This window comes from Chrysemys picta, chromosome 21, assembly GCF_011386835.1.
Source record: "Chrysemys picta bellii isolate R12L10 chromosome 21, ASM1138683v2, whole genome shotgun sequence".
In the NCBI taxonomy this organism is placed as follows: Eukaryota; Metazoa; Chordata; order Testudines; family Emydidae; genus Chrysemys; species Chrysemys picta.
Genome location: NC_088811.1, coordinates 21,384,585 through 21,407,887, shown reverse-complemented (window position 1 = coordinate 21,407,887; position 23,303 = coordinate 21,384,585). Strand labels below are relative to the sequence as shown.

Here is a 23,303-nt window from a genome sequence, read left to right as displayed (position 1 = left end):
TCAAACTATTTCAATGGAAATTCAAATAAAACTGCACAAAAACAACATTTAAAAATTACTTTAATCTACCTTAAACACTGCTGGGTACACAAGGAAAAAAATTATCAAAATATTTTGCATTTAAAACTGATTTATTAAATGAAGGAAGCATTATCTACAGTTAGTGAATTGAACTGATTGTTCCAGATCTCATCCTCTCACACCTAATTTGTATTCATAGATTGAAAGAGGAAAACAAGCTTTCTTGCTTTGTCAACTCCCAATCGGTTTCTTAATTTTGAACGAACTCGCCATTGAAGTGAATTAGCTAAATACACAACAATGAAGAAAATATTCTCTCTGTACCTGCAGCAGAGGCTACTGCTGACAAAAGCTGATTTAGCTCTTCAACAAACTCTGGTTCCAGGGACTTACCCAGAGACTTCCCCCAGTTCAGTGGTTTGACTTTCTTTAAAATTTGACAGCAAACATACTGCTTGTTATTTTTTGTATTTAATGTAATTGACTTTAAGGTACTATATGGTCAGGTGTTGATATAGATTTTCAATTTCAAATGTAAGTACATTTATTTTTAAAAAATAAATTGGTATTTAATTTAAATCAAAAATCCAGTTTTTGATTTAAATCAGATTTTTTACAATATCTTTAATCACTTTACTCATTAATTTGTATCCATCCTGCATCAGTCAGAGTCACGGGGACACTCTTCTTTCACAAATCCTGGTCTTACAAACAGTGACACTTGTACTAAGTGCCCATTCAAGCGACTGCCAAAGAGATGAGTAGTCTAATAAAGGTGACTGAATTTGAGCTGGGAAGATGAAGGGAATACAGGCAGAGATTCAAGCAGATGCATGTTTTAATACACACTTGTACTTAACAAATACCTGTAACAGAACCACTTGAATTTTTTTCAGTCAAAGTGAACATTTTCAGAAACACTCAGGAAGAACACAAGATACTGCTAGGCAGCCACAACTCCCCTTTCACAGAAGCCTTTTTTTGTTAGTGAGTTTCACTGTCACCACTTTCTCAACACACAAGGGAAGAGGCGATGAGGGAGCTGCCTGGGCACAGCTTGCTCAAGCTACCGGCACCATGAGAGAGATGGAATGTGGTACCTATGGGGCTGTGAGGAGTGCATCTGCGAGCTGGAGGACAGCAAGGGGTAGGTCCTACTAGGGTAGAGACTCTACACTCCATCTGCAGTATAGGAGGCTCACAAAGGTGTGACATGGCCCATTCATCACAATGGGAAGTTCTTAGCTGAATGAGCACATCCCCCCCAGATGAATACAGACAAACAATAGCTGAGAGGTATCAAATCCTGTCAGTGGGTACTCTCTTCCCAACCCTCCCCTGATCTCAGAGCTGTGTGCTAATGGCATGCTCTCTGCATGTCCATTCTCTGCTCCCACGTTCTCAGCACCCACCCAGTTACTGGTCAGTCTTGTATCCAGTAGCATTTAAAAGAAATGGGTGATAGTCTCATTCTCCTGGCCAACAGCTCACAGCTCCAACCATGACATCCTGCTTTTAGAAGACACTTCCCTTATGCGTCAGGACCAGGTAAGGGCAACCACAATTTTTATTTTAAAAAATGTTTATTTGTCAAACCAAAGTAATAAATACTTTTAAGAAGGACAGTGTTAAAACAATGAAAAGTGTGCCATCTTAACAAGGATGAACCAGAGGATTCTGCACTGCTGCTGGGAAAACTCCAGACAATGGGTCTGAGGCAGTTACAATGAAGGGCAGGTGGAGCAAGGTTCATGCCATACAAGTGATCCTACCCCCTCTATATCTGCAAGTGTGCAGTTCTGTATGTTTTTTTTTATTATTGCCCATGGTCAGCAGAAAGATGCCTGGGAACACTGAGCTCTGACCACCACTCATCCATGTTGTTTCCTGGTCTAAAATGCCACTGGCAATCCTGGGATGGCAGACAGAGGGTCTCATTCTCCAGAAGCCTGCATCTGCTTGCAGAAGGCATCGAACTGCTGCTGTTCAAGCTCCGTCATCACTCTGTTCAGGGCGTAGATCTGTGCAGAGAAAAGAGAGGTGTCTGAGAATAACACTTGCCACGTAGGGCCGTAGTTTTCGTGCTGGGAGACTGAGGTCCTAATCTGCTTCTAGGAATTGTCTCTTTCAAGCATTAAAGAAACTGTATCCATGCCAAGAGGCACCTCAACTTCTAACTACAAAGAGACCTTATCACTCTAAAAGTCACACTTGTCTCAAATGCTTTTACCTGCTACAAGTAACCCCCAAAGATTCCCATAGCTGAGAGGAGGAAAAATGATTTGCTGTTTTTTCAGCCTCCTTTCTGCACACTTGTCAGTACAGCAGTCTAGCCAGTTTGTCGGGGTACACAGCTAGTCCCACCTGTTCAGTCTGTCACTGTCCCGTTTGTGGGTCTCTCTGTATGGCAGAGGGGAAAGAAATACATGCGTTGAAATGTAAAGTGAGCCCCCTGGCCTGGACGATTTGGGGCAGGGGTCGCCCCCAAAGCCACATTTAACTCATTTCTGAAGGTGGCAGCATGAGTGGAGCACACAGTAAGGAAGAGCAGATCCCAGAGCTGCTGTGGCCATTGGCACGTTTGCCCTCAGCTAGAAGTGGGCTAGGCCTCCAAGGATGAGTGGGTTCTCTACAGACGAATGTTGAAGGCACTTTCAGGTTGACTGTAACTTCCCCTCTGCTGCCCTCCTGTGTTGATTTTCAAGGGGGCACATCTCATCAAGCTGCCACTGGGGTTTCTCCCAGATCACTTGAGTGCAATAGCTTTAACATCAGAGACCCACTGTTCAGATGCCCTCGCCAGAGCTCCTAATCAGATGTCTGCTGCCAAAGCAGCACTTTGCACAGGAGAGAAGTAAGGGAAGTTGACTAGGGCTATGTGCTCTCTGCAACAAGCAGTATCTTTACAGTCGGAGAGAGCTATGGAGGGAGTGGATTACAGGTGCAGCCAGAAACAGACAGGCATTTTAAAGGACAACGTTTAGTTGCTGCCATTGATCACGGAAACATTTTGGGAGGAGCAAAAGATCAGGAAAGAAAAAGTACGGAGATGGGAGCAAGAGCAAGCAGTGCTCCCAAGGGGTATGTCTACACTACAGCGGCACATCTATGGTGCTTCAGCTGTGCCATTGTAGCACCATGGCATGGCCACTTCCCACAATGACAAAAGTGGTTTTTCTGTCACTGTAGTAAAAGCACCTCTCTGAGCAGTAGCTAGGTCTACTGAGGAATTTTTCCATTGAGTCTACAGTGGGGATTAGGGCAACTTAACTACATCAAACTGGACATGAAAGTCTTCCACAGCCTTGAGCAACGTAGCTAGGTGGATCTAACTTTTAGGTGTAGACTAGGGTTACGAATGCCACATCATAGAATTACAGAATATTAGGGTTGGAAGAGACCTCAGGTGGTCATCTAGTCCAACCCCCTGCTCAAAGCAGGGCCAACACCAACTAAATCATTCCAGCCAGGGCTTTGTCAAGCCGTGCCTTAAAAACCTCTAAGGATGGAGATTCCACCCCCTCCCTAGGTAACCCAGTCCAGTGCTTCACCACCCTCCAAGTGAAATAGTGTTTCCTAATATCCAACCTAGACCTCCCCCACTGCAACTTGAGACCATTGCTTCTTGTTCTGTCATCTGCCACCACTGAACAGCCTAGCTCCATCCTCTTTGGAACGCCCCCCTTCAGATAGTTGAAGGCTATCAAATCCCCCCATACTCTTCTCTTCTGCAGACTAAATAACCCCAGTTCCCTCAGCCTCTTCTCCTAAGTCATGTGCCCCAGCCCCCTAATCATTTTCGTTGCCCTCCGCTGGACTCCCATTTTCCCTCCACGGGAATCATGTGAGTCATCAACATTTGGGCACATGCTATGTGTGCAGCTTGGCAGTTCATTTGCCTACAGCATAAGAAGAAAAGTTCACTCGTGATAAACAATTTGTCAGAACAGAGCTGGAAAGTCCTTCTTCTATCACCCTTTTCCTACAATCCTAGGGGTGCAGTGTCATGCTCCCAGTCTCACTCCATTATTTGGTGAAGGCAGCATGTAACCACGCCTGGTGTAACTGTGCCCCCTATTGGCCCATGGGAACGGTATCAAGAACTTCAAGAGCAAACTCAGGAGCTGGAGGAGAGCGGCAAAGGCAAGAGGCATTTACAAGACAAGGAGGATTAGATGGGAAAGAAACAGCCCTCCAAGAACATGTTCAGATACAACATATGGCACCTTGCCTACACCGCATTTATTCATGTTTTATGCCATTATCAAGAACAAGGAAACTCATTTAAACACAGTCAGGAAAGCAAGAGTTAAAGTTCTCATAGTCAAGGCCGCCGAGAGCAGGTTCGTGCCCCGCTGAAAAAGATTTTTTGGGGCCCCCTAACAAGGGCGGACCGGCTAAACAGGGCCGACGAGGGGGGGCGAGGGCGGAAGCTGGGCCCGGAATTTTTTCAGGCCCCCCAGCAAGGGCGGACCGGCTAAACGGGACCGACGGGGGGGGTCGGGGGGCGAAGAGGAAGAAGCCGGGCCCCTTTCCGGACCCCGGTAATTTGTACCAGCTCCCCCGCTCTCATCCGCCCTGCTCATAGTAACTAGTTGACCTGCACTGCAAACACTGTACTGGCTAATGACCTAACTGAAATTTTAGACATGAGGCAAGGTATTATGAGAACTCTAACTTTTAGATTTCCCAATTGTTTTAAGTGGGCAACATTAATGGCACTTTACGTTGTTTCTACAGTTTCTGTTTGTCAGTACAGAAAAGAGAAGCAAAGGACTATTCCTTAGCATGTTAGAATTTAAATGGTCCCAATTAGGTTTTGCTATTCATACTTCTCTGGCCTTGTCTGCACAAGGGACATGGCTACCATTTGCCAGCTGTTGCCAATACCAGTGTAAGCAATGCTGAAACTCTTCTGTAGATGCCTCTCCAACTGCCAGTCTTCTCAATGCTGTGTGAGTCAGACTTGCTCTAAAGAGGTTTACACACCACAGGTGTGTGGTCTACACACACAGCTGCACCTTAACTAACAATGTGATTTTAAACTGATTAGACTAGTGCAAAACCCCCTGTGGGGTTAGTTACTCTTAAATCTGGATTACATCAATTTAGCTTGTGTCAGTGAATGTACATGGACATGCAAAGCAGATAGAGCTACTTTAATTCTAGTCAAGTTCTTATACTGCCTTTATCAGCACAGTATCAAGCCCCTTCCGGATGTGCATTACGTGGTGTGAAAAGGGAATGCCTACACTTGCCATTTAAAGCGGAAAAAGTCCCTTTTTTCCACAAAAACCATGGGAGCATCTATACTTGCCATAACTTTTTGCAGTGAAACTCAAAAGTTTCACCGCAAAAAGAAAACCACCTCCACGAGAGGCATACAGCTCTCACCGGTGATGTGCAAGTGAAGACACGTTCTTCCAGTTTACACAGCTTTTAGCCTCCTGAGGATATCCCACAGTGCCTAGGTGACCACTCTGGCCAGCAGCTCTGCTGCTCTGTTGCCAGGTAAACAGACATCCACCCTTCCCCCTGTAAAGCCCTGGGAACTTTGAAACTCCCCTTCCTGTTTTCTTGGTAAGTGCTCACATATCATCTGTCCAGGTGACAATGGCTGCTCCATGGAGCAAGCAATCCCTTGCTTGGAGCAATGCTGAGCTACTGGAGCTTATCAGTGTTTGGGGAGAGGAGGTTGTGCAGGGACCCAGGATGCCTCGCAATCACCCCCCACTTCCCACAAGACCAATCCTCAAACTGGAGAGAGCTGCACTGTGGGATGGCTGCCCTAGAGCACTGCTCTCATCCACGGAAGTGCTGCTAATGTAAACACTCTCTGACTTTTCTTGCCTGAGGAATTGAGTACCCAAACCAGCGCTTTTCTTTCACCGGTTCCCTATCACTACTCTGCAAGTGTAGACATACCCTAAGAGCTGTAATGTGGGATTTTAAGCCAACGTAAGTATGTCCAGGCAGGGGTTGCCCCAGTTTACAAAGGAAGTTTAGTTAAACTAGTGTAATTTTTGTATGTAGCCAAGTCCACAGTATTCTGCTCACTGGTAACCATCTACCCATAGGGCTCTCAGCATCACTAGCTACAGTGGAGCTGAACTAGTGTTTAGTACTGGGTCTACAATGGAGTGGAGGAAGGGGACACTTCACACTTTTGCAGCTGTAGTTATATGGCTGGCCACATTTTGCAGCAAGGGAAGATTAACAAGGCAACAGCACAGCTGAAAAAGCAAGAGACAAGGGCTGCAGTCACAGGAAAAGGTAGAAACACGGTTTACATTCTTGCAGTGGGTGTTTCACTGAGAAATTCACACCATCTCCCTCTCACTGACTAGCCCACTGGCCACCTACAAAGACAGGCAGAAAACGTTTGAGGTCCCGGGAGGGCGCAGAGTTTTAGGGGACTGAGAATGCCTCAGAGATGGGTTAGTCACATTCTTTTATCGAGCCCGTCGCTGGGGTGTCAGACTTCGGTGTCTCAAGCTGCATTTCAGCCTCAGAGGGGACCAGGCGCCCACGCCAACCGGAAAGAGAAGGAGGGACGGGGAACGGCTATGGCCAGGCAGATTGTCTGTGCACACACCCCCTGACAGCCGGGAAAGGGCCCCGGGCCCCCGCCGGGCCGCGCCGGGCCCCAGCCGAGGGAGCCTCCCCCGCTCTCACCTCCGCTCTCTGCCTCTGCTTCAGCTCCTGCTGGGCGGATTTCTGCTTGGCCTTCTCCAGGCGGCTGATGGGCTCCTTGGGTTTGGGTTTCTCCTTCCGCCCGCCGCCGGGCTCCATGGCGCCTTCCCCCCGGCCCGGCTCGGGGCCGGCAAGGGAGACAGCAGCGTCACGCCCTACTCCCTCCGCCGGCAGGCTCCAGCCCTGGCTCCCCGGCCTGGCCCAAGCCCCCGCCTCCCCCCGTTCAGGGCGGCTGGGCTCACCCGGGCCGGTACCTGCCGCGCCGCTTACTCGCGAGTGTAAAATGGCGGGGGAGGGGCCGGTCCCATCGAGGACTCGGCGCTCGATTACTCGTACGTGACCTCGGACGGTAGGTAGAAGGAGATGGGAAGCGCGCGCACAAATATGAGCGAGTGCGCAGGCGCGAGTAAACGCATGCATAAACGTTGCGTGAAAATTGGATAATACGCAGGCACAGCACGGCGGGGGGGGAAATCGAGTATAGCCTTGCGCATGCGCATGAAGTCGGACCGAGAGATGCGCAGGGCGCCAGCAGAGCCCAGCATCTCGTGGGGAACCGCCTAGCGCAGCGCCCCCTGGTGGGGGAAGGTCCTCTCGGAGCTGGGCCCGGGGTAGGCTCTGCCCTGGGGCTGAGGGAAGCCCATTGGGAATGGGGGTGCCTGGGGAGGGGGGTTGGCATTGGTGGTACCAGTTGGGGGTGCCTGTGGGGGGCAGTGTCTGTGGGGGGGGGGCACAGCTCAGGGCACCGGAAGACATGCAAAGGGGGCGGAGGCCAAACCACCAAAATGGGCAGATTTGAGCTGCGCTGGGACCCCGTACCCCAGGTCACTCACTCAGATTTGGCTCAGCTGCTCCCCATCACGCCAGCTGTTCCACCATCCAGATCCGGACAGGGACAAGGGGGGCCCAGGCCCTGGCCACCTCCACCCATTGCACCCCTGCCGAGTTCAGTTTCTCAAAGTGAGGGTCAATGCCCCTTTGGCCTCCCCATCTCCGACCCTATGGCACAGGTGTGTGGGGATGAGGGTGGGGTCTGGGTGCAGGTGCCAGAGGCATGGGCACTGGTGTCAGGCAGTATCAGGTTGCCAGTCTGTGGCAGCCTGGCTTGAGAGCCCTGTGCTGTCTGTGTCCTTGCTGCCCCGCTCAAGCTCAGATTTCCCCTGGCGGAGGGAGGAGGTTTAATCTTCCTGCATCATGCATGTCTAAGAAAGCATCTGTCTCATACTCCCTACCTCCACACCCACATTCCTGCTCCCTTCCCCACATTAGCTATGCTGGTGATCGCCACCCAAAACCCACCAGGTGTTCTGCAGACCTTTGGAGAGGCCCGCAACCATGGGCCTTATGTAAACTGTTGCCCGTTTGGTGGTGAGCCAGTATTCAGAGCCTTTCTGCGTTGTTTTCATTAGAAGGAAAAATCAGTGACACAAGTCAGATATATCTTTGGTGAATCCTGTTTATTTACAAAGAATCTCTGCAAAGACCTTGTTCCCTCAACTCGGTAGGAATAAACAACAGGAAGTAGTTTATTGCTCACAGTTTCCAAGTCTGCCCTTTCCATCAGTCCTGCGCCCAAGGAGCTCTGTCTCTGCTCCCTCTCAGGGCCACACATATTCATCACTCACACGACTGATTCACTTGTTTTCTCTGCTTTAACACACACACACAGCTTGCCAAACCATTTCCTAGGCTCTGTGTTTGCGGTGACTGAACCTCACAACCCACATGGTTTAGCTTCTGACCAGGCCTTGCCTTGCAGCCAGTGCCTTGGGCAGTCGCTTCTTTTGTTTCCAGCTATCACTATGTAAAGAGGCTTAATTTAGAATGAAAGCAGAGTGCTTGGCACACCCATTGGCTTTAACCAGACCTGCGATTGGCTATAGATCAAAGACCTGCTTGGGCCACCATTAATGCCTTCCAGCATAACAAGACTATCTGGGAGCGAGACTTGGCTCAATTCAGCTCCTGAAGTTTTTGGCCCATAAGCCTTCACACACGTGAGTCTTCTTATCACAACTGTCTTTATAGGCTGAACAGTGTGGTGCGCTACTGCTCTGTATGGTGAAGAGATTCCAGCACGTAAACACCTGGATGCTATAACAGAAACAAAACTACGCTGAGCTCAATGGTTCCTGGTCTTCCCTTTCCCCTGGCTACTAGTGCCTTCTGCAAATGAAATCAAGTCTCCGAAGAGCTACCCGGAGGAGAAAATTGGGTGCCTAAATAAACATGACATCTTGTTACTAATTTTTAAATAAGAACAGCCATACTGGGTCAGACCAATGGTCCATCTATCCCAATGTCCTGTCTGCCGACAGTGGCCAATGCCAGGTGCTTCGAAGGGAGTCAACAGAGCAGAGCAATTATCAAGTGATCCATCCTCTGTCTTTCAGACCCAGCTTCTGGCAATCAAAGGCTTAAGGATACCCAAAGTATGGGGTTACGTCCCTGCCCATCTTGGCTAACAGCCATTGATGGACTTATTCTCCATGAACTTCTCTAATTCTTTTTTGAACCCGCTTACACTTTTGGCCTTCACAACTGATCATAGCTTGGCCTCCCAAGACAGAAAGCACAAAGCTGGTCATGTGTAGAAAAGCCACTGCCCTGCATTAATTCTCTTCCCTCCCAATCTCTTCCTTCCCCCGCCTTTCAAGTTGGGAGGTCTTGTTTGTTTTTAAAACTCCAATACTTTGCCCTTCTCATCTGAAGATCTCAAAGCACTATCAAGCAACTAGCTCTGCCTCAGTGCCTTTGAAAGGGGTAACTGTTGCCGGGGAAACTGATACATAGCTGTAGGCCCACATTTTCAGATGGGGCCATTGCTTTGGTGGACCCAACCTGAGTCACTTTGGTTTTGATTTTTCAGAGATGGTTTCATTGATTCCGGCTGGAGCTGCTGGCATTCAGCACTGAATCAAACCATTTATGTCTCAAGTTAGGCACTAACTATCACTCGCCTCTTATGAAGGTGCCCAAGGTTGTGACTAGTTAATGGCAGAGCTGGACCTAAAAATCCTGGCACCCACTCTCCTGCTCTAAACACTAGACCAAGCTGCCTCCCTGGTTTGCAGTTTGAGGGTGGGATTTTATTTGTAATTAAGATGTGTTTTTCCTGTTGGACCAGAGGCGGGCAAACTTTTTGGCTCAGGGGCCACATCGGAGTTGTGAAATGGTATGGAGGGCCATGTAGGGAAGGCTGTGCCTCCCCAAACAGCCTGCCCCCTGCCCCCTATCCACCCCATCCCACTTCCCGCCCCCTGACTGCCCCCCTCAGAACCTCCGACCCATCCAACCCCCCCTGCTCCTTGTCCCCTGACCGCCCCCTCCCGGGATCCCTGCCCCTATCCGCCCCCCGGAACCCCACCCCCATCCAACCTCCCTGCTCCCTGTCCCCTGACTGCCCCCTCCTGGGACCCCCTGCCCCTAACTGCCCCCTGGAATCCCCTGCCCTATCCAACCCGCCCTCCCTGTCCCCTGACCGCCCCCTCCCCCTAACTGCCTCCCTGGGATCCTACCCCCTATCCAAACCCCCCCCCCCCCCCCACAGCCCCTTTCGGAATGTGGCCCTGCGAACATGGGCGGAGGACTCAGGAGGAGCAGGGGCAGCCGTGCAGCTGGAGAGAAGTGGCGGTTTCCCCTTCAAAACGCCGCTTCTCTCCGGCCGGCTGTGCAGCCGCCCAGTGCTCTTCCTGAATCCTCCGGCCGCGTTCCCCATTCTTCTGCCACCCACACTACCCGCCTGCTCCCCTGCCCCCGCAATGCAGCCCTTCCCCCTTCCCCGCGGTGGGGGGGGGGGGGGTGCCGGTGCTGAGTGCCCGGCCCTGGGGCTCCCTGTTCTTTGGGGCCCCGTGCCAGGGCACCCTGCGTTCACTGGTAAATCTGACCCTGAGCCGCACCGCCCAGCCGGAGCCAGCCACGCCGCCTCTCTGCCAGCATGGCAAGCTGAGGCTGTGGGGGAGGGGGAACAGTGGGGGTGGGGCCGGGGCCGGCCGGGAGCCCAGGGGCTGGGCAGGACGGCCCCGCGGGCTGTAGTTTGCCTTCCTCTGTGTTGGACAGTGACCCAGATGCTTTGGCATAGGGGAGGGATATAAATTTTTATTCTTAGTGTGTTCTGTCAACTTCCTGGTTAATGCCAAGATCACTTTCTTGTTTGCTAGGGTTGCCAACCCTCCCAGTTTGGCCAGGAGTCTCTGGGAATTGGGCTTGATCTCCTGGAGGCTACTGAAACCAATCTGGGAGATTTTAGGTCGCTAAAAGTCCGGCGGCCCAGCAGGACTAAGGCAGGCTCCCTACCTGCCTCGGCTCCATGCTGCTCCCGGAAGTGGCGATATGTCCGGCAGCAGCTCCTAGAAGGAGGTGCAGCCAGGGAATCTCTGTGCGCTGCTCCCACCCCGAGCGCCAACCATAGGCGCCAACTTCTCCTTTCACATTTTAAAAATAATAAACATGGAAATATAAACTTTGCTGCAGTCACCTTCTCTCTACTTCTCTGCCGGGCTCTTTCACAGGGGCGTACTGTTGTTGTCCGTGTTGTGCTTTAAACAAGGATCAGAGAGACAGAGTTCCAAGGGGACTTCCCCAGGTGACACCCCAGCAATGCGTTGGTAGTCACTGAAGACCAGCCTCTCCGTGGCAGTAAGTGGCTCTGCCCCATTTGCATGGAGCATGTGAGAGTCCAGCTGGTTGATCAGCTGTGAAAACGTAGGCCTCTTAGAAGCTTTCCACTGCCAGCAACTCCTCATGATACGATACCTGTCGTTAATAATAGATACAAGTTATATTTATGCACAAGCTTTGCTTGAAGTCAAGAGAACAAACCAAGAAAGAAGCAAAGTCCCATGGTGTATGTCTCTGCATTGAACTCAACACGTAGTGATAATAGCTTAGCTCTCGCATACTTAAATTGGCTGCTAGTCTCTGTAGCCAGTAGAGACCTTGGAGATTTAAAGGTACAAGTTAAATTCCACATGGTGGGTGACTGAGCTGTGTTCAGATGGATTCAGGGCACTTGGCAGGTCATGTTGCCTTTTGGATTCAGTTTGATTCAGGAAAGTAGTTAGTAGCTGGGAGGCCTTTGGGCAATGGTGCCCTAAACTGTATTGATGATTATTTTCAGGGATGGTGGTTTAAAGAGGCTGGAGAACAGTGCATCCAATCCCAGTGATCCCTCCCCTCGTTTGCAGGTAGGGCACCTTCTCATCACTGGCAAGTGGGGGATTTTGTTCTGTTGAGTGCCAACAGTTCTTGAGAGCACTGATGGCTCTCACTTGGTCTGGGAGAAGGCGAGAGAGAGATGGCGGTGAGAGCGAGTGAAGGAACAACCTTCTGACTTACCAGACCCCCACAAGCCACGGCTGGCATTGAAAGCTGCCTTCCCCTTCCCCCTGCCCAGGTTAGATCTCTGCCAGTACACAGCATGGGGCTGGGCTTCTCAATCAATGGCTGTGCCTGGGGTAACTCTTCTGGCTTGTGTGTCAGCCTCTGGCAAATAGGTCTGGTCAATTGTCCAGGCCCCACCATCCATGAGACTGGCAATGAGATGCCAAGTGTCTCTCATAAGCTGCAGGTGGCCAGTTCAAACCCTGCTGAGGTGGGAAGTTGTGCCCCTGCATGAAATGGGTTGAGTCTCAGTTCTCAGTGGGCATGTGCCCCTATCCCAGAAACCACCACAAGGATGGGGTCCACGTCTGCAGTGTCAGTGCAGAAGGAGCCATAGAGAGCGGGTCCCATTCTCACACTTGGGAGTGGTCCCTCCAGCTGAGGGCAGCCTGGGGAACGCTCATACTGCTTCTGCCCCAGGAATTGATTCAGGGCTTCAGCTTCAAAATAATGAGCAAGGGGGAAACGGAGGCATGCAACACTTAGCTCCGGAGCTGATAAAAGAGCTTGGCGAGAGCGGGAAGGGCCATGCTAACAGAATGTCCATTAAAAACAATCAAGCCATGGCACTGCTTCGGGTTAGGGGCCAATGGTTTCAAGCATCGCTGGAGCAATCACATATGGTAGCTTAGCCCCATGTAGTGAAAAGGGTTGTTGCTATGAAACCTGCATGTTGTGAAATATACCAAGCTCAGGCTGACCTGAGAGTAGTGTAAAGAGGTAAGGACGAGTAGTGGGAGGACACACATAGGAACAGTCTCACTGGGTCAGACCAACGGTCCATCTAGCCCAGCATCCTGTCTTCTGACAGTGGCCAGTGCCAGATGCTTCAGAGGGAATGAACAGAACAGGGCAATTTTGAGCAATCCATCCCCTGTCATCCAGTCACAGCTGTGGGCATCTGGAGGTTTAGGGACCCCTAGAGCATGGGGTTGTGTCCCTGACCATCTTGGCTACTAGCCATTAATGGACCTATCCTCCAGGAACTTATCTAGCTCTTTTTTGAATTCAGTTATGCTTTTGGCCTTCACAGTGTCCCCTGGCAATGAGTTCCACAGGTTGACTGTGCACTGTGGGAAGAATCTTTTGTTTGTTTTAAATCTGCTGACTATTAATTTTTTGGATGACCCCTAGTTCTTCTGTTATGTAACGGGATAAATAACACTTCCTTTTCACTTTCTTCACACCGTTCATGATTTTATAGCCCTCTATCATATCCCCCCTTAGTCATCTCTTTTCTAAGATGAACAGTCCCAGTGTTTTTAATCTCTCCTCATATGGAAGCCGTTCCATTCCCCTAATCATTTTTGTAGCCCTTCTCTGTACTTTTTCCAATTCCAATATATATATATTTTAAGATGGCACAACCAGAACTGCACGCAGTATTCAAGGTGTGGGAGTACCATGTATTTATGTAGTGGCATTATACTTTCTGTTTTATTATTTATTCCTTTCCTAATGGTTGCTAACATTCTGTTCTCTTTTTTGACGCTGCTGCACATTGAGCAGATGTTTTTAAAGAACTATCCAGGATGACCTCATGATCTCTTTCTTGGTGATAACTAATTTAGATCCCATCATTTTGTATGTATTGTTGAAATTGTTTTTCCCAGTGCTTTATTAATGTAATTTGTGTCGCTCTGGCACCTTCCACCCACAGATCTCCAGGGACTTTAGGCATCAGGGAGCTTACGGCTCACAGCCCCCACTGGGGTGGGTCAGCCTTATGATGCCCATTTTATACAGGAGGCACAGAGAGGGGAAGAGACAGAAATCACAGCTGCAAACCCAGCCAGGCAGCCCTGGGCTCTAAGCACAAGGCTATCCTTCCACTATCCAGTCAGGTCCCTCCCCTAGTGCTTTTACAGATGGACTCTGCCCCATTGGAATCAATCAGTGTGTTACCATGGAGAGACCTGGGTCTTTACTGAGCAGTGGCTAGTAAAGGAGCTGAATGGTCAGCCCAGGGCACAGTTATAGCTAAGGCCTCACGGTTAGAAGGTGCTGTGGTTGGATATTCTGTGGGGGTTACAAGTCACTTACAGATTGCTACCACACTGCTGTGGCTTCTGCATGCGGTGCTGACGCTGTAGCCAGGATAACACTTCAGAGGGCAGCAGGGTCGGGTAAGGGGGAGCACCTGGGGAAGGAGAATAAGGAGCCATCAGCAGATTAGACCCCAAGTCTGCCAAGGAATTAAAGGGACCATGTCGCTAGCTGGCCTGAGGACCAAAGGGAAGGGAATGTGCCCCCCTGTCCTGGGTTACGGTGGGCTGGCTTGGACAGGTTAGAGGAGCCCTACTTGGCCCCCTGGTGACAACAGCTCCTAGGGGATGCAGCAGGCAGCCAGGGATTAGCTGGTATAGGAACACCCTGGCTATCTTCTCCTGCTTTGGCTTGTCTCCGGTGCCTGTTGCCCTGGAGGCTGCTGCGGGAAGCGGACTGCAGACACTAGGGGTATTTCACCTTTTGGATGCCTTGTGGCTCCTTTGGTCTCAGTCTTTCCTGCTTGGCTAAGCTGCAACTAAAGGTTGGGGAGAAGGGGGCTTCTAGAGGTGTGTGAAGGGAGCAAACAGGCTGGTGGGTGGTTCCAGGGTGTATAACTAAGAGGGAGAGGATGAAAATGGAAGAATTGAAGCTGTCAGGAAAGCCCCTGGCCTCCAGATGTGCTGGGCTGCAGCACAGACTCCTAGGGAGAGTGGGGGGAAGCCCCACGACTGGGGCTGCTGGCACCTAGAGATCTAGCAAGTACACAGGCAGCCAGACCTGCCCCTGCGGTGGGGCTGGGGGATAGGCTAGGCAGAAATGGGAACGCTCAAAAGCTGTTTGGGAGAGGATGGCCCTGGGGTTGTGAGGCTGATGGCGCTGAGTAACGCACTGTCCAGCTCCCGCTGAGCCTCCAGCTGACCGGCTCCATGCTGAACTGGAGGGATAAAGGAGGCAGGCTCACACACCTGCTCTGTGCTCTCCTCCCGCTTGGAGGAGGGCAGGGGCTAGCCATTGGTGAAGGGCCTGAAGCTCTGTGCTCTCCTCCCACTTGGGGGGAGGGATAGCTCAGTGGTTTGAGCATTGGCCTGCTAAACCCAGGATTGTAAGTTCAATCCTTGAGGGGGCCACTTAGGGATCTAGGGCAAAATCAGTACTTGGTCCTGCTAGTGAAGGCAGGGGGCTAGACTCGATGACCTTTCAAGGTCCCTTCCAGTTCTAGGAGATAGGATATCTCCATTAATTAATTTATTAACTAGCCCAGGCCCTACTGCTCCTGAGTCCCCAGAGAACCTCAGGTGTGCTCAGGCTACCTCCACCTGTGTGCGGGGAGGCACAGAGCACAAGGCGTTACAAACTCTTCCTCTGCAGTGCGGGGGCTGGAGGCTCAGGGTGCCTTTTCACTGTGGCTGTGACAAAGGACAAGTCAGAAATCTCCTGCCTCACACACTGGTGTGTCATCAACCTCCCCACTACCCATTCGGAGCAGGGACCAGTCACTTTTACATGCTTTCTGCAGTGGTGTGTTTACCTCACTCCCCTCTAAGCTGTTGGCCCTTGCTGACATTTCAAGAGGGAGCAGAGGCACAGACAGTTTAGTGAAGTCAGAGGCAGAGCCAGGGAGAAACCCCGCCTAGTGATGTGCTCTAACCCCTAGGCCACACTCCCCACTGCCTGAATGCTGACGGTTTGATTGCATCATCACATTCGCAAAGGTTACAAACCAATATTTTTTCAGGAGGGCAGTGCTGTCTACTGGTTAGGGCACAGGGCGGGGAGATGCAGGGTCTGGGTACTGTTCCAATACACTTCACACCTGTCTCTCGGTTTTCCCACCTCTAAATTAGGAATGACACTTCCCTTTGCAAGGTGCTTTGGGATCCTCTGAAGGGGCTAGAGAAGTGCTAAACATGTTCTCAAGCAATTTCTTAGGGAATCAGTTTTGGCATTTGGGGCATGCCGGTTTGATTTGTACACAAGTCACCCAAAATTTAGGGGACTGGACGCAGGCCACCTTCCCAGAGCTGGACTGCTTCTCTTCCAGATGGCCGGTGCAGTGGAGAGGAAATGCGGACATGCCACTGGTGTGATGGGATCTCTCCTTGAACAGCTATTGATCAATTCAGTTACAAGAACAAAGACGAGGGAGATGAGATCAGTTACCGAGTGTGATCATTTCATTCAGCAGAATCCCAAACGACCATCTGGGGAGAGAACACGAGTGAGACAAAGTCAAAACAGCTCCTCTCATGTATTTAAAAACCCGAGTTTGTTCCAACAGCCTCCTCCTTTCCACACCTTGTATCTATGGCTCCTTAACCGCACCTGTGCTCTTGCGCATCCCTCCGTCCCGGCAGGAGTCATGTGGTTGCCACCTAGATGGATGGCACTGGCCCTTGAAAGAGGCCTACCCCTGAGAGGGAACCCAGGTGTCCTGCGTCAGGGGCTCTGTTATTTTGCCTAACTAAGATGGTTGAGTGGCCTGATCCTGTTGCATCACTGAGTGCAGTCACGAGAGATGCATGAAGATTGTGGGGTGGAAATAGTGACTGTTCTGCAAACACCAGTTTCTGTCTGAGGTTCAAGTGCTGGGATATCATCGGCTGAGAGTGGCTACACTAGAGAACTACAGCAGTGCAGCTGCATCGGTACAGCAGTGCCGCTGTAAGCTCTCTAGTATAGCCATAGCCTCAGAAGACCTGAGTTTTCATCCCCAGCCCTGCCACTGGCCTGCTGGGTGACCTGGGGCCAGTCACTTCCCCTCTCCGTTTCTCTGCCCTTTGTCTTCTACATTTAGACTCAGATTTCAGGGCAGTGACTGTCTCTTTTCATATGTTTATGCAGCACCCAGCACGATGGGGCCCTGAGCTCAGCTGCCACTGTAACACAAATGACTGGTTCCAAAGCTCCAGCATCCACACAGGATATTCTGGCCTTTTGCTGGTTGCTGCTTTTTGTCCAATATTTCTGAATAGCGAATAGATTAGCTGACAATCCCTGGGTTCCTGGCAGTGCCAGGCTGCATTCAGCAAATACTATTCCCCCATCTCTGGAGAGTGCTCTGCCTCCCAGTGAGGAGTCCACAAGACCTTGCTGTGTGGGGCTGGGAATCAACCTTGATTCTGACCCACGTGTGGCTGGCTCCAAACTCTATGTTCTCAAGCACAGTGAATGCATTCTGCATTGGGTGTTGTGCCAGGCATTCTCAAAGGCTACAGATCAAGTTATATGCTATTAGGCTGCCTGATGTGCCAGTCCACCAGGTATTGGACTTCTGGTCCATTGACACTCCATTAAAGCCCCTTAGCTTTGCTCACCCTCTCTCCAGTGAAGCCTCCTGACCTAGACAGCCCACCCCAGAGCCTGGCCAATCAAGTTTTACTGCTTCAGTTGATTACAGGGATGGTGATGAGTTCAAGCCTTTTTACAGCACTCGGTAAGAATGGGCTATGCTGTGACCAGCCACACACAAATATATCAACCTCCCATGGGTTTCTTGGTCACCCTGCTTCCCCTAGCCCTGGAACGTCCCCTTATTTTAGATAATGCAATAACTCTTATTCAGACTGGAAATAAAGTGTAGCATTTTAACTGTGAGGGTAATCAACCACTGGAACAGTTCATCAAGGGTCGGGGTAGATTCTGCATCACTGTCCATTTTTAACTCAAGATTGGATGTGTTTCTAGAAGATCTGCTCTGGGAATTATTTGGGGGCAGGTCTCTCACCGGTGCTGTACAGGAGGTTGGATTAGATGATTGCAATGGCCCCTTCTGGCCTTGGAATCTATGCATCGTAAGTTGGATTCCATTTTCTTGGCAGTTCCTTGTCCCTTCATTTTAACCCCCTCTTCTCTGACCAGGCTTTCTTCTCCACAGCACTTTATCCAATAACCTTCAGCCTCCCAGGAGGAGAGGTAGGGACAGTTATATTGGCACAGGCTTTGTCTGCGTGACCCCTTTGAGGGAAGTCTCCCTGCCCTGTCGCACCCTCGCTGCTAGCAATGGAGCTGGCATAGGCAGAGGCGCGACGTTGTACCACCAGGTGCCTAACCCTGCTCAGAGCAAGTCCAAGCAGTGCCGTGACACAAATGCTGGTGTCTTCTCTGCATTTACTCCCTGTGAAGCTGCAATGAAGGGAGATGGCCCCAAAGCCTGGTGCAGACACAGTCACAGTGCATGGCTAGAGTGCAGGAAAGCTAGCAAGCAGGTCTGTTTACACTACCCCACCTCCCCACTGTCTCCAGGATCGCTCAGCAAGTCCTCCAGAGGAGCCTAGCTGCATCTAACTTCAGTCTCCCTCTGTGCTAAAGATTTCCTGATCAAACCTCTCCGCTCCTTCCACAGCAGTCAAGGCACTTTAGGTCACAATTATTTGAAATCCTCACTCAGTCCATATCCAGTGACTCAGTGCACTAGAATGGCTTTTGAGCAAGGCAAGCACTAAGCTCAGTTGAACTTTGCCAGTAAACTACCCACCAAAGGCAACAGGCTTGAGCTAGTGAAATATGGCTGATAAAACTCCATCACCACACATCCTTTACTCAGTGCTGGCTTATCTCTCATAGCACTGCACTTCGTTAGTGACAAAACCCTCAAAGTGATTACTTTCCAGTGCACCTTTATTTGATCAAAAACACGTGGTATGTTTAGTCTGGAGAAAAGAAGACTGGGGGAGGGGGGAAGCAACTGATAACAGCCTTCAAATATGGTAAGGGCTGTTTATAAAGAGGACAGTGATCTGTTGTTCTCCATGTCCGCTGAAGGCAGGACAGGAAGCAATGGGCTTAATCTGCAACAAGGGGGACTTAGGTCAGATATTAGGGAAAACTTTTACTATAAGGACGGGTAAGCTCTGGAACAGGCTTCCAAGGGAGGCTGTGGAATCCCCATCATTGGAGCTTTTTAAGAACAGGTTGGACAAACATGTCAGGGATGGTCTAGGTCAGAGGTCGGCAACCTTTCAGAAGTGCTGTGCCGAGTCTTCATTTATTCACTCTAATTTAAGGTCACGTGCCAGTGATACATTTTAACGTTTTTAGAAGGTCTCTTTCTATAAGTGTATAATATATAACTAAACTATTGTTATATGTAAAATAAATAAGGATTTTAAAATGTTTAAGAAGCTTCATTTAAAATTAAATTAAAATGCAGAGCCCCCCGGACCGGTGGCCAGGACCCAGGCAGTGTGAGTGCCACTGAAAATCAGCTCGCTTGCCGCCTTCGGCACGCGTGCCATGGGTTGCCTACCCCTGGTCTAGGTTTACTTGGTTCTGCCTCAGTGCAGAGGGGTGGACTTGACCCCTGGAGGTCCCTTCCAGCCCCACATTTGTAAGATTCTAAGGTTCTGTCCATGACTCCTTTCACATAAGAGGTCCATTTGCGTTAGCAAAAGGCAGCCTTCTCGTGACAGACAGTAAATTAACCTAATGCAAATAGAGACTCTAAACAGTAACAAGAGAGTATCTGCCATTGCCAGACGATTTAGCAGGTTCTAAAGGATCACATGATTTTTACCAGGGTAGATTTCTGGGCAGACAGTGCTAAACATTCCTTGGGGACAGCCATTTGAATTGGTTTGAAAATTCTCTTTGCCCGGGTTCATGCTCCCTTTGTATTAGCTCTTCAGGGTTAGTCTAGAGGATGTGTCTTTCTGGCAAGGAGAGGGAATTTAAAGCAAATATTGCAGAACATTTTCATAGAGTCATTCATAGATTTTGTTAAGCCAAAAGGGACCATTTGGTCATCCAGTCTGACTTACTGTCCAGTAGGCCAGAGATGACAGTTAACCCTGTATTGAGCCCAATAACTCGTGTTTTACTAAAGCAGATCTTATAGAAAGGCATCCAGTCATGATCTGAAGACACCAAGAGATGGAAAATCCACCACTTCCTTGGGTCATTGGTTCCAATGGTCAATCACTGTTAAACATTTGTGCCTTCGTTCTCATTTGAATTTATCTGGCTTTAACTTCCAGCCATTGATTCTTGTTCTGCTTGTGCTTGCTAGATCGAAGTGCCCTTTAGTCCCAATCCCTGGTATTTCTCCCCAAGAAGATACTTATATCCTGTAATTAAATCACCCCTTGACCTTTCTGAGAAGCTAAACAGATTGAGCTCCTTAAGTCTCTCACTGTAAGGAATTTTCTCCATCCCTGGAATTCTTTGTGTGGCCCTTCTCTGTGCCCTCTCCAATTTTACCAATATCCTTTTTAAATTGTGGACTCCAGAACTGGGCACAGTATTCCATCAGTCTCACCAATGCCATACATAGAGGTAAAATCACTTCCCTACTCTTACTCCCTACCAAGATCCCATTTGCCTGTTTTGCCCCAGTGTTGCACCAGAAGCTTATGTTCAGTTGTTTGTCCACTCTGCCCCCTAAATCCTTTCGGAGTCCCTGCTTTCCAGGATACAGTCCCCCATTCTGTTGGTCTGGCCTGCATCCCTTGGTCCTAGATGTATAACTCTGCATTTGGCTGTATTAAAACATACTTTGTATGAATGGGCCCAGCCTACCAAGTGATCCAGATCACTCTGTGTGGCTGCCCCGTCATCATTATTTATCCCTCTATTGATCTTTGCTGATAAAAAGATTGTCATTCGCACATTTTATATTTACTTCCAGATCATTGATGAAAATACTGAATAGCATCAGACCTAGAACTGATCCCTGCAGAACCCCACTAGAAATACCCTCCATTCAGCGGCGGCTCCAGGCACCAGTGCTCCAAGCGCGTGCCTGGGGCAGCAAGCCATGGGGGGCACCCTGCCGGTCCCTGCGAGGGCGGCAGTCAGGCAGCCTTCGGCGGCATGCCTGCGGGAGGTCCGCCGGTTCCGCAGCTTTGGTGTACCTGCTGCCGAATTGCCACCAAATCCGCAGGACCCGGGACCTCCTGCAGGCAAGCCACCGAAGGCAGCCTGCCTGCCGTGCTTGGGGCGGCAAAAAAGCTAGAGCCGCCCCTGCCCCCATTTGATAACTATTTCCCATGGACAACTGCCTTTTGGGATCTATCAGTTAGCCTGTTCTTAATCTAACATGTCCTTCACTGATATTGTCTAGTGCTAATTTGTGGAAGGTCTGAATTCAGAATCAGAATTGTGAGCATTGCCACAGAGTTACGCTTATCCAGTCAGGGAGTGGAATCCTAGTACATGACACCTATGTGTCCAATAAGAGTGCTCAATTTTGAATACTTGCAACATGTGGTTTGCAAACACTGTACAGGTCGAGAATTAGCATTTGGGGAGTCGCTCTGAACTGATGATCAGTTATCAATGTCGCTCTGTCTGCAGCCAGTTTAAAGACAGAAATAGAGGCTTGAGACCCTGTCTGCTTCAGCTCTGCCTGGGCTGTGGGGTCCCTCTTTCCCTTGCTTGTGAGGCCATGTGGCGAGCTACACAGGCTCCAGGAAAAGGTGATTCAGGTAGAAGGCAGCAGCAGAGAAATGAGCCCAAAGATTTGAAATGGGACTGGGATGGGAGGAGCTGAGAGCCCTGTTAGTGGAGCTGTGATAACTGGGCCTACAAATTTACTCTAATTGTGAGCTCAACTGCAAAAAGTATGTGCAAGTTCCTAAGATGTCATGATAACCGATACCAACAAATGTTGATGGGAGAAGGTACAAAAGAGAGACAGACTGAATTAGTCCAAACAAAAAGGCCGACTAGTATAACTCAAGGACAGTGTTAAGACCATGCCTGGTAAACAAGAAAATGTGATCCGGAAATTAGGATATTAGGCCTAATTGGTGGACAAAATAATGAGGGGATGGGCTAGTCCACCCACCACTCCCTTTATGGGTCCTAAAAGAAAGAGATTTGGGGGGGAGAGGGAAATACGGAAGAACAGACAGTCTGCTGAAGCAAGCTTCACCATCACGGCTGACACCCCACCATCTCCCCGGACACTGGTTCTTCTTTGTCCTAATCCAGAGGGATGTCCTGACCAGACAGGGCCAGAGAGAGGCACCCAGATGATACCTCCACCTCTACCAGTTGAATCCCAACCATCACCTGAGATGAAACGGGATCAGACTTTAACAGCAAAACAGCCCAGCACATCTCAGCTAACTTCTTCTGTTCTCCCCAAAGACAGTTATCCCCAGCTTTGCTACCATCTCAGAGACTGTCAGACAAGGTGGTTTTCCTTCTAAAACTCTCCAGATAAAGGGAAAGGGAACAACGGATGTTGTTAAAATGAAAGCCTTATTTAATACTTTATATTTCAGATGTTTTAACTCTTTTTCCTTCGCCCCTTTGTCTTTACTAAAAGGTTAAAGGCTGTTTAATTATGTTTGCCATGGTCCTAAGCAGGCTGAGGTCTCTTTCTACCAAACCTTGTTTAACACTGTCTAAAGTTGGACAGTCACTGGATTATGTTAACATCTTTGGGCCCCTATATTCCATCTAAATGAATACAGCAGTGCTCTGTGACTGGTAGGTCGTTGGGAGCGGGGAGGAGCTCATGACTGAGCAAGGCTCCGAGACTGCCGAGAAGACCTCAGGCAGTCATTATACTTAGTTATGGATGGGATAAACCACTTCTGATGATGTAGAAACTAACATGAGTCTTGGCCTCAAACCCACATGTCATTTCCGTGCACCTCTGTGCATCCTGTGATGTATGGGATCAGATGCAGGAGAACCAGGTAAATACAATTTTCAGGGTATTTCTACCCTGATTACAGCAGAGGAATCTCATGAGAAGGGACTGATCAAAATCTCACCTCAGAGAATCAAACCTGTGAACCCTTTGAGACTCCCCCAGCACTAGGTGTGTTAGGACACTGAGCGCAGGGAGTGGTGGAGAGAAAAACTTTGCTGTTTGAAACTTCAGGACACCTGCGGTCACCCTATCTGCCTGGGGCATCCTTAGCAAAGCAGGAGGCTCGCGAGCATGGGCAGCGGGTGAACCTCCCCTTTGGGGAGGTTAGCTCCAGGCCCCACCCCTTCCACCGGAGCCCCTGCCCACCGGAGCTCCGAGCCCTTCCCCCCCCCACCCCCAGCCAGAGGAACCCCTGCTGGCTTCAGGGGAGAGGGGGAGCGAGGGTGGGTCTTCAGGGTGGAGCATGGGTGAGGCCACGGCCTGGGTTAGGGGAGGCTTAGCCTCCCCTGGCCTACGATATCTGCTGCCCATGCTCGCGAGGTATAAAACTCACTCTCAAAAGAGCTACCCTTAGGCAGAGACTGAGCTCATGGTCTAATGATTAATTTTCCAAGAG

General features: G+C 49.9%; 2 protein-coding genes across 2 annotated transcripts in view; both read right to left on the bottom strand.

The window, feature by feature from the left end:
- Positions 1-1,585: 1,585 nt before the first annotated feature.
- SVBP (small vasohibin binding protein) lies at positions 1,586-7,042 on the bottom strand. Its single transcript, XM_005281699.4, has 2 exons — positions 6,697-7,042; positions 1,586-2,042 (listed from the first exon to the last, which is right to left on the bottom strand). Exons 1-2 carry the CDS (start codon positions 6,811-6,813, stop codon positions 1,956-1,958), a joined length of 204 nt encoding a protein of 67 aa, XP_005281756.2. The 5' UTR covers positions 6,814-7,042; the 3' UTR covers positions 1,586-1,955.
- A 3,229-nt stretch (positions 7,043-10,271) lies between these two features.
- The window catches only part of LOC101934176 (tyrosine-protein kinase STYK1-like), a 40,593-nt gene continuing 27,561 nt past the window's right edge, over positions 10,272-23,303 (bottom strand). The window contains exons 7-9 of the mRNA XM_005281817.2: positions 16,246-16,286; positions 14,140-14,236; positions 10,272-11,469 (exon numbers count right to left, since the gene is read on the bottom strand). Of these exons, the coding sequence (XP_005281874.2) occupies positions 11,220-11,469; positions 14,140-14,236; positions 16,246-16,286 (388 nt within the window). The 3' untranslated portion in view covers positions 10,272-11,219. The remainder of the gene's footprint in view (positions 11,470-14,139; positions 14,237-16,245; positions 16,287-23,303) is intronic.

What these genes read in the sequence shown, in the direction of transcription:
- SVBP (XM_005281699.4), bottom strand. Translation starts at nt 6,813, where the DNA reads ATGGAGCCCGGCGGCGGGCGGAAGGAGAAACCCAAACCCAAGGAGCCC. An exon ending in AGCAGAGGCAGAGAGCGGAG is followed by an intron (nt 2,043 to 6,696) that starts GTGAGAGCGGGG and finishes TTCTCTGCACAG; the next exon opens with ATCTACGCCCTGAACAGAGT.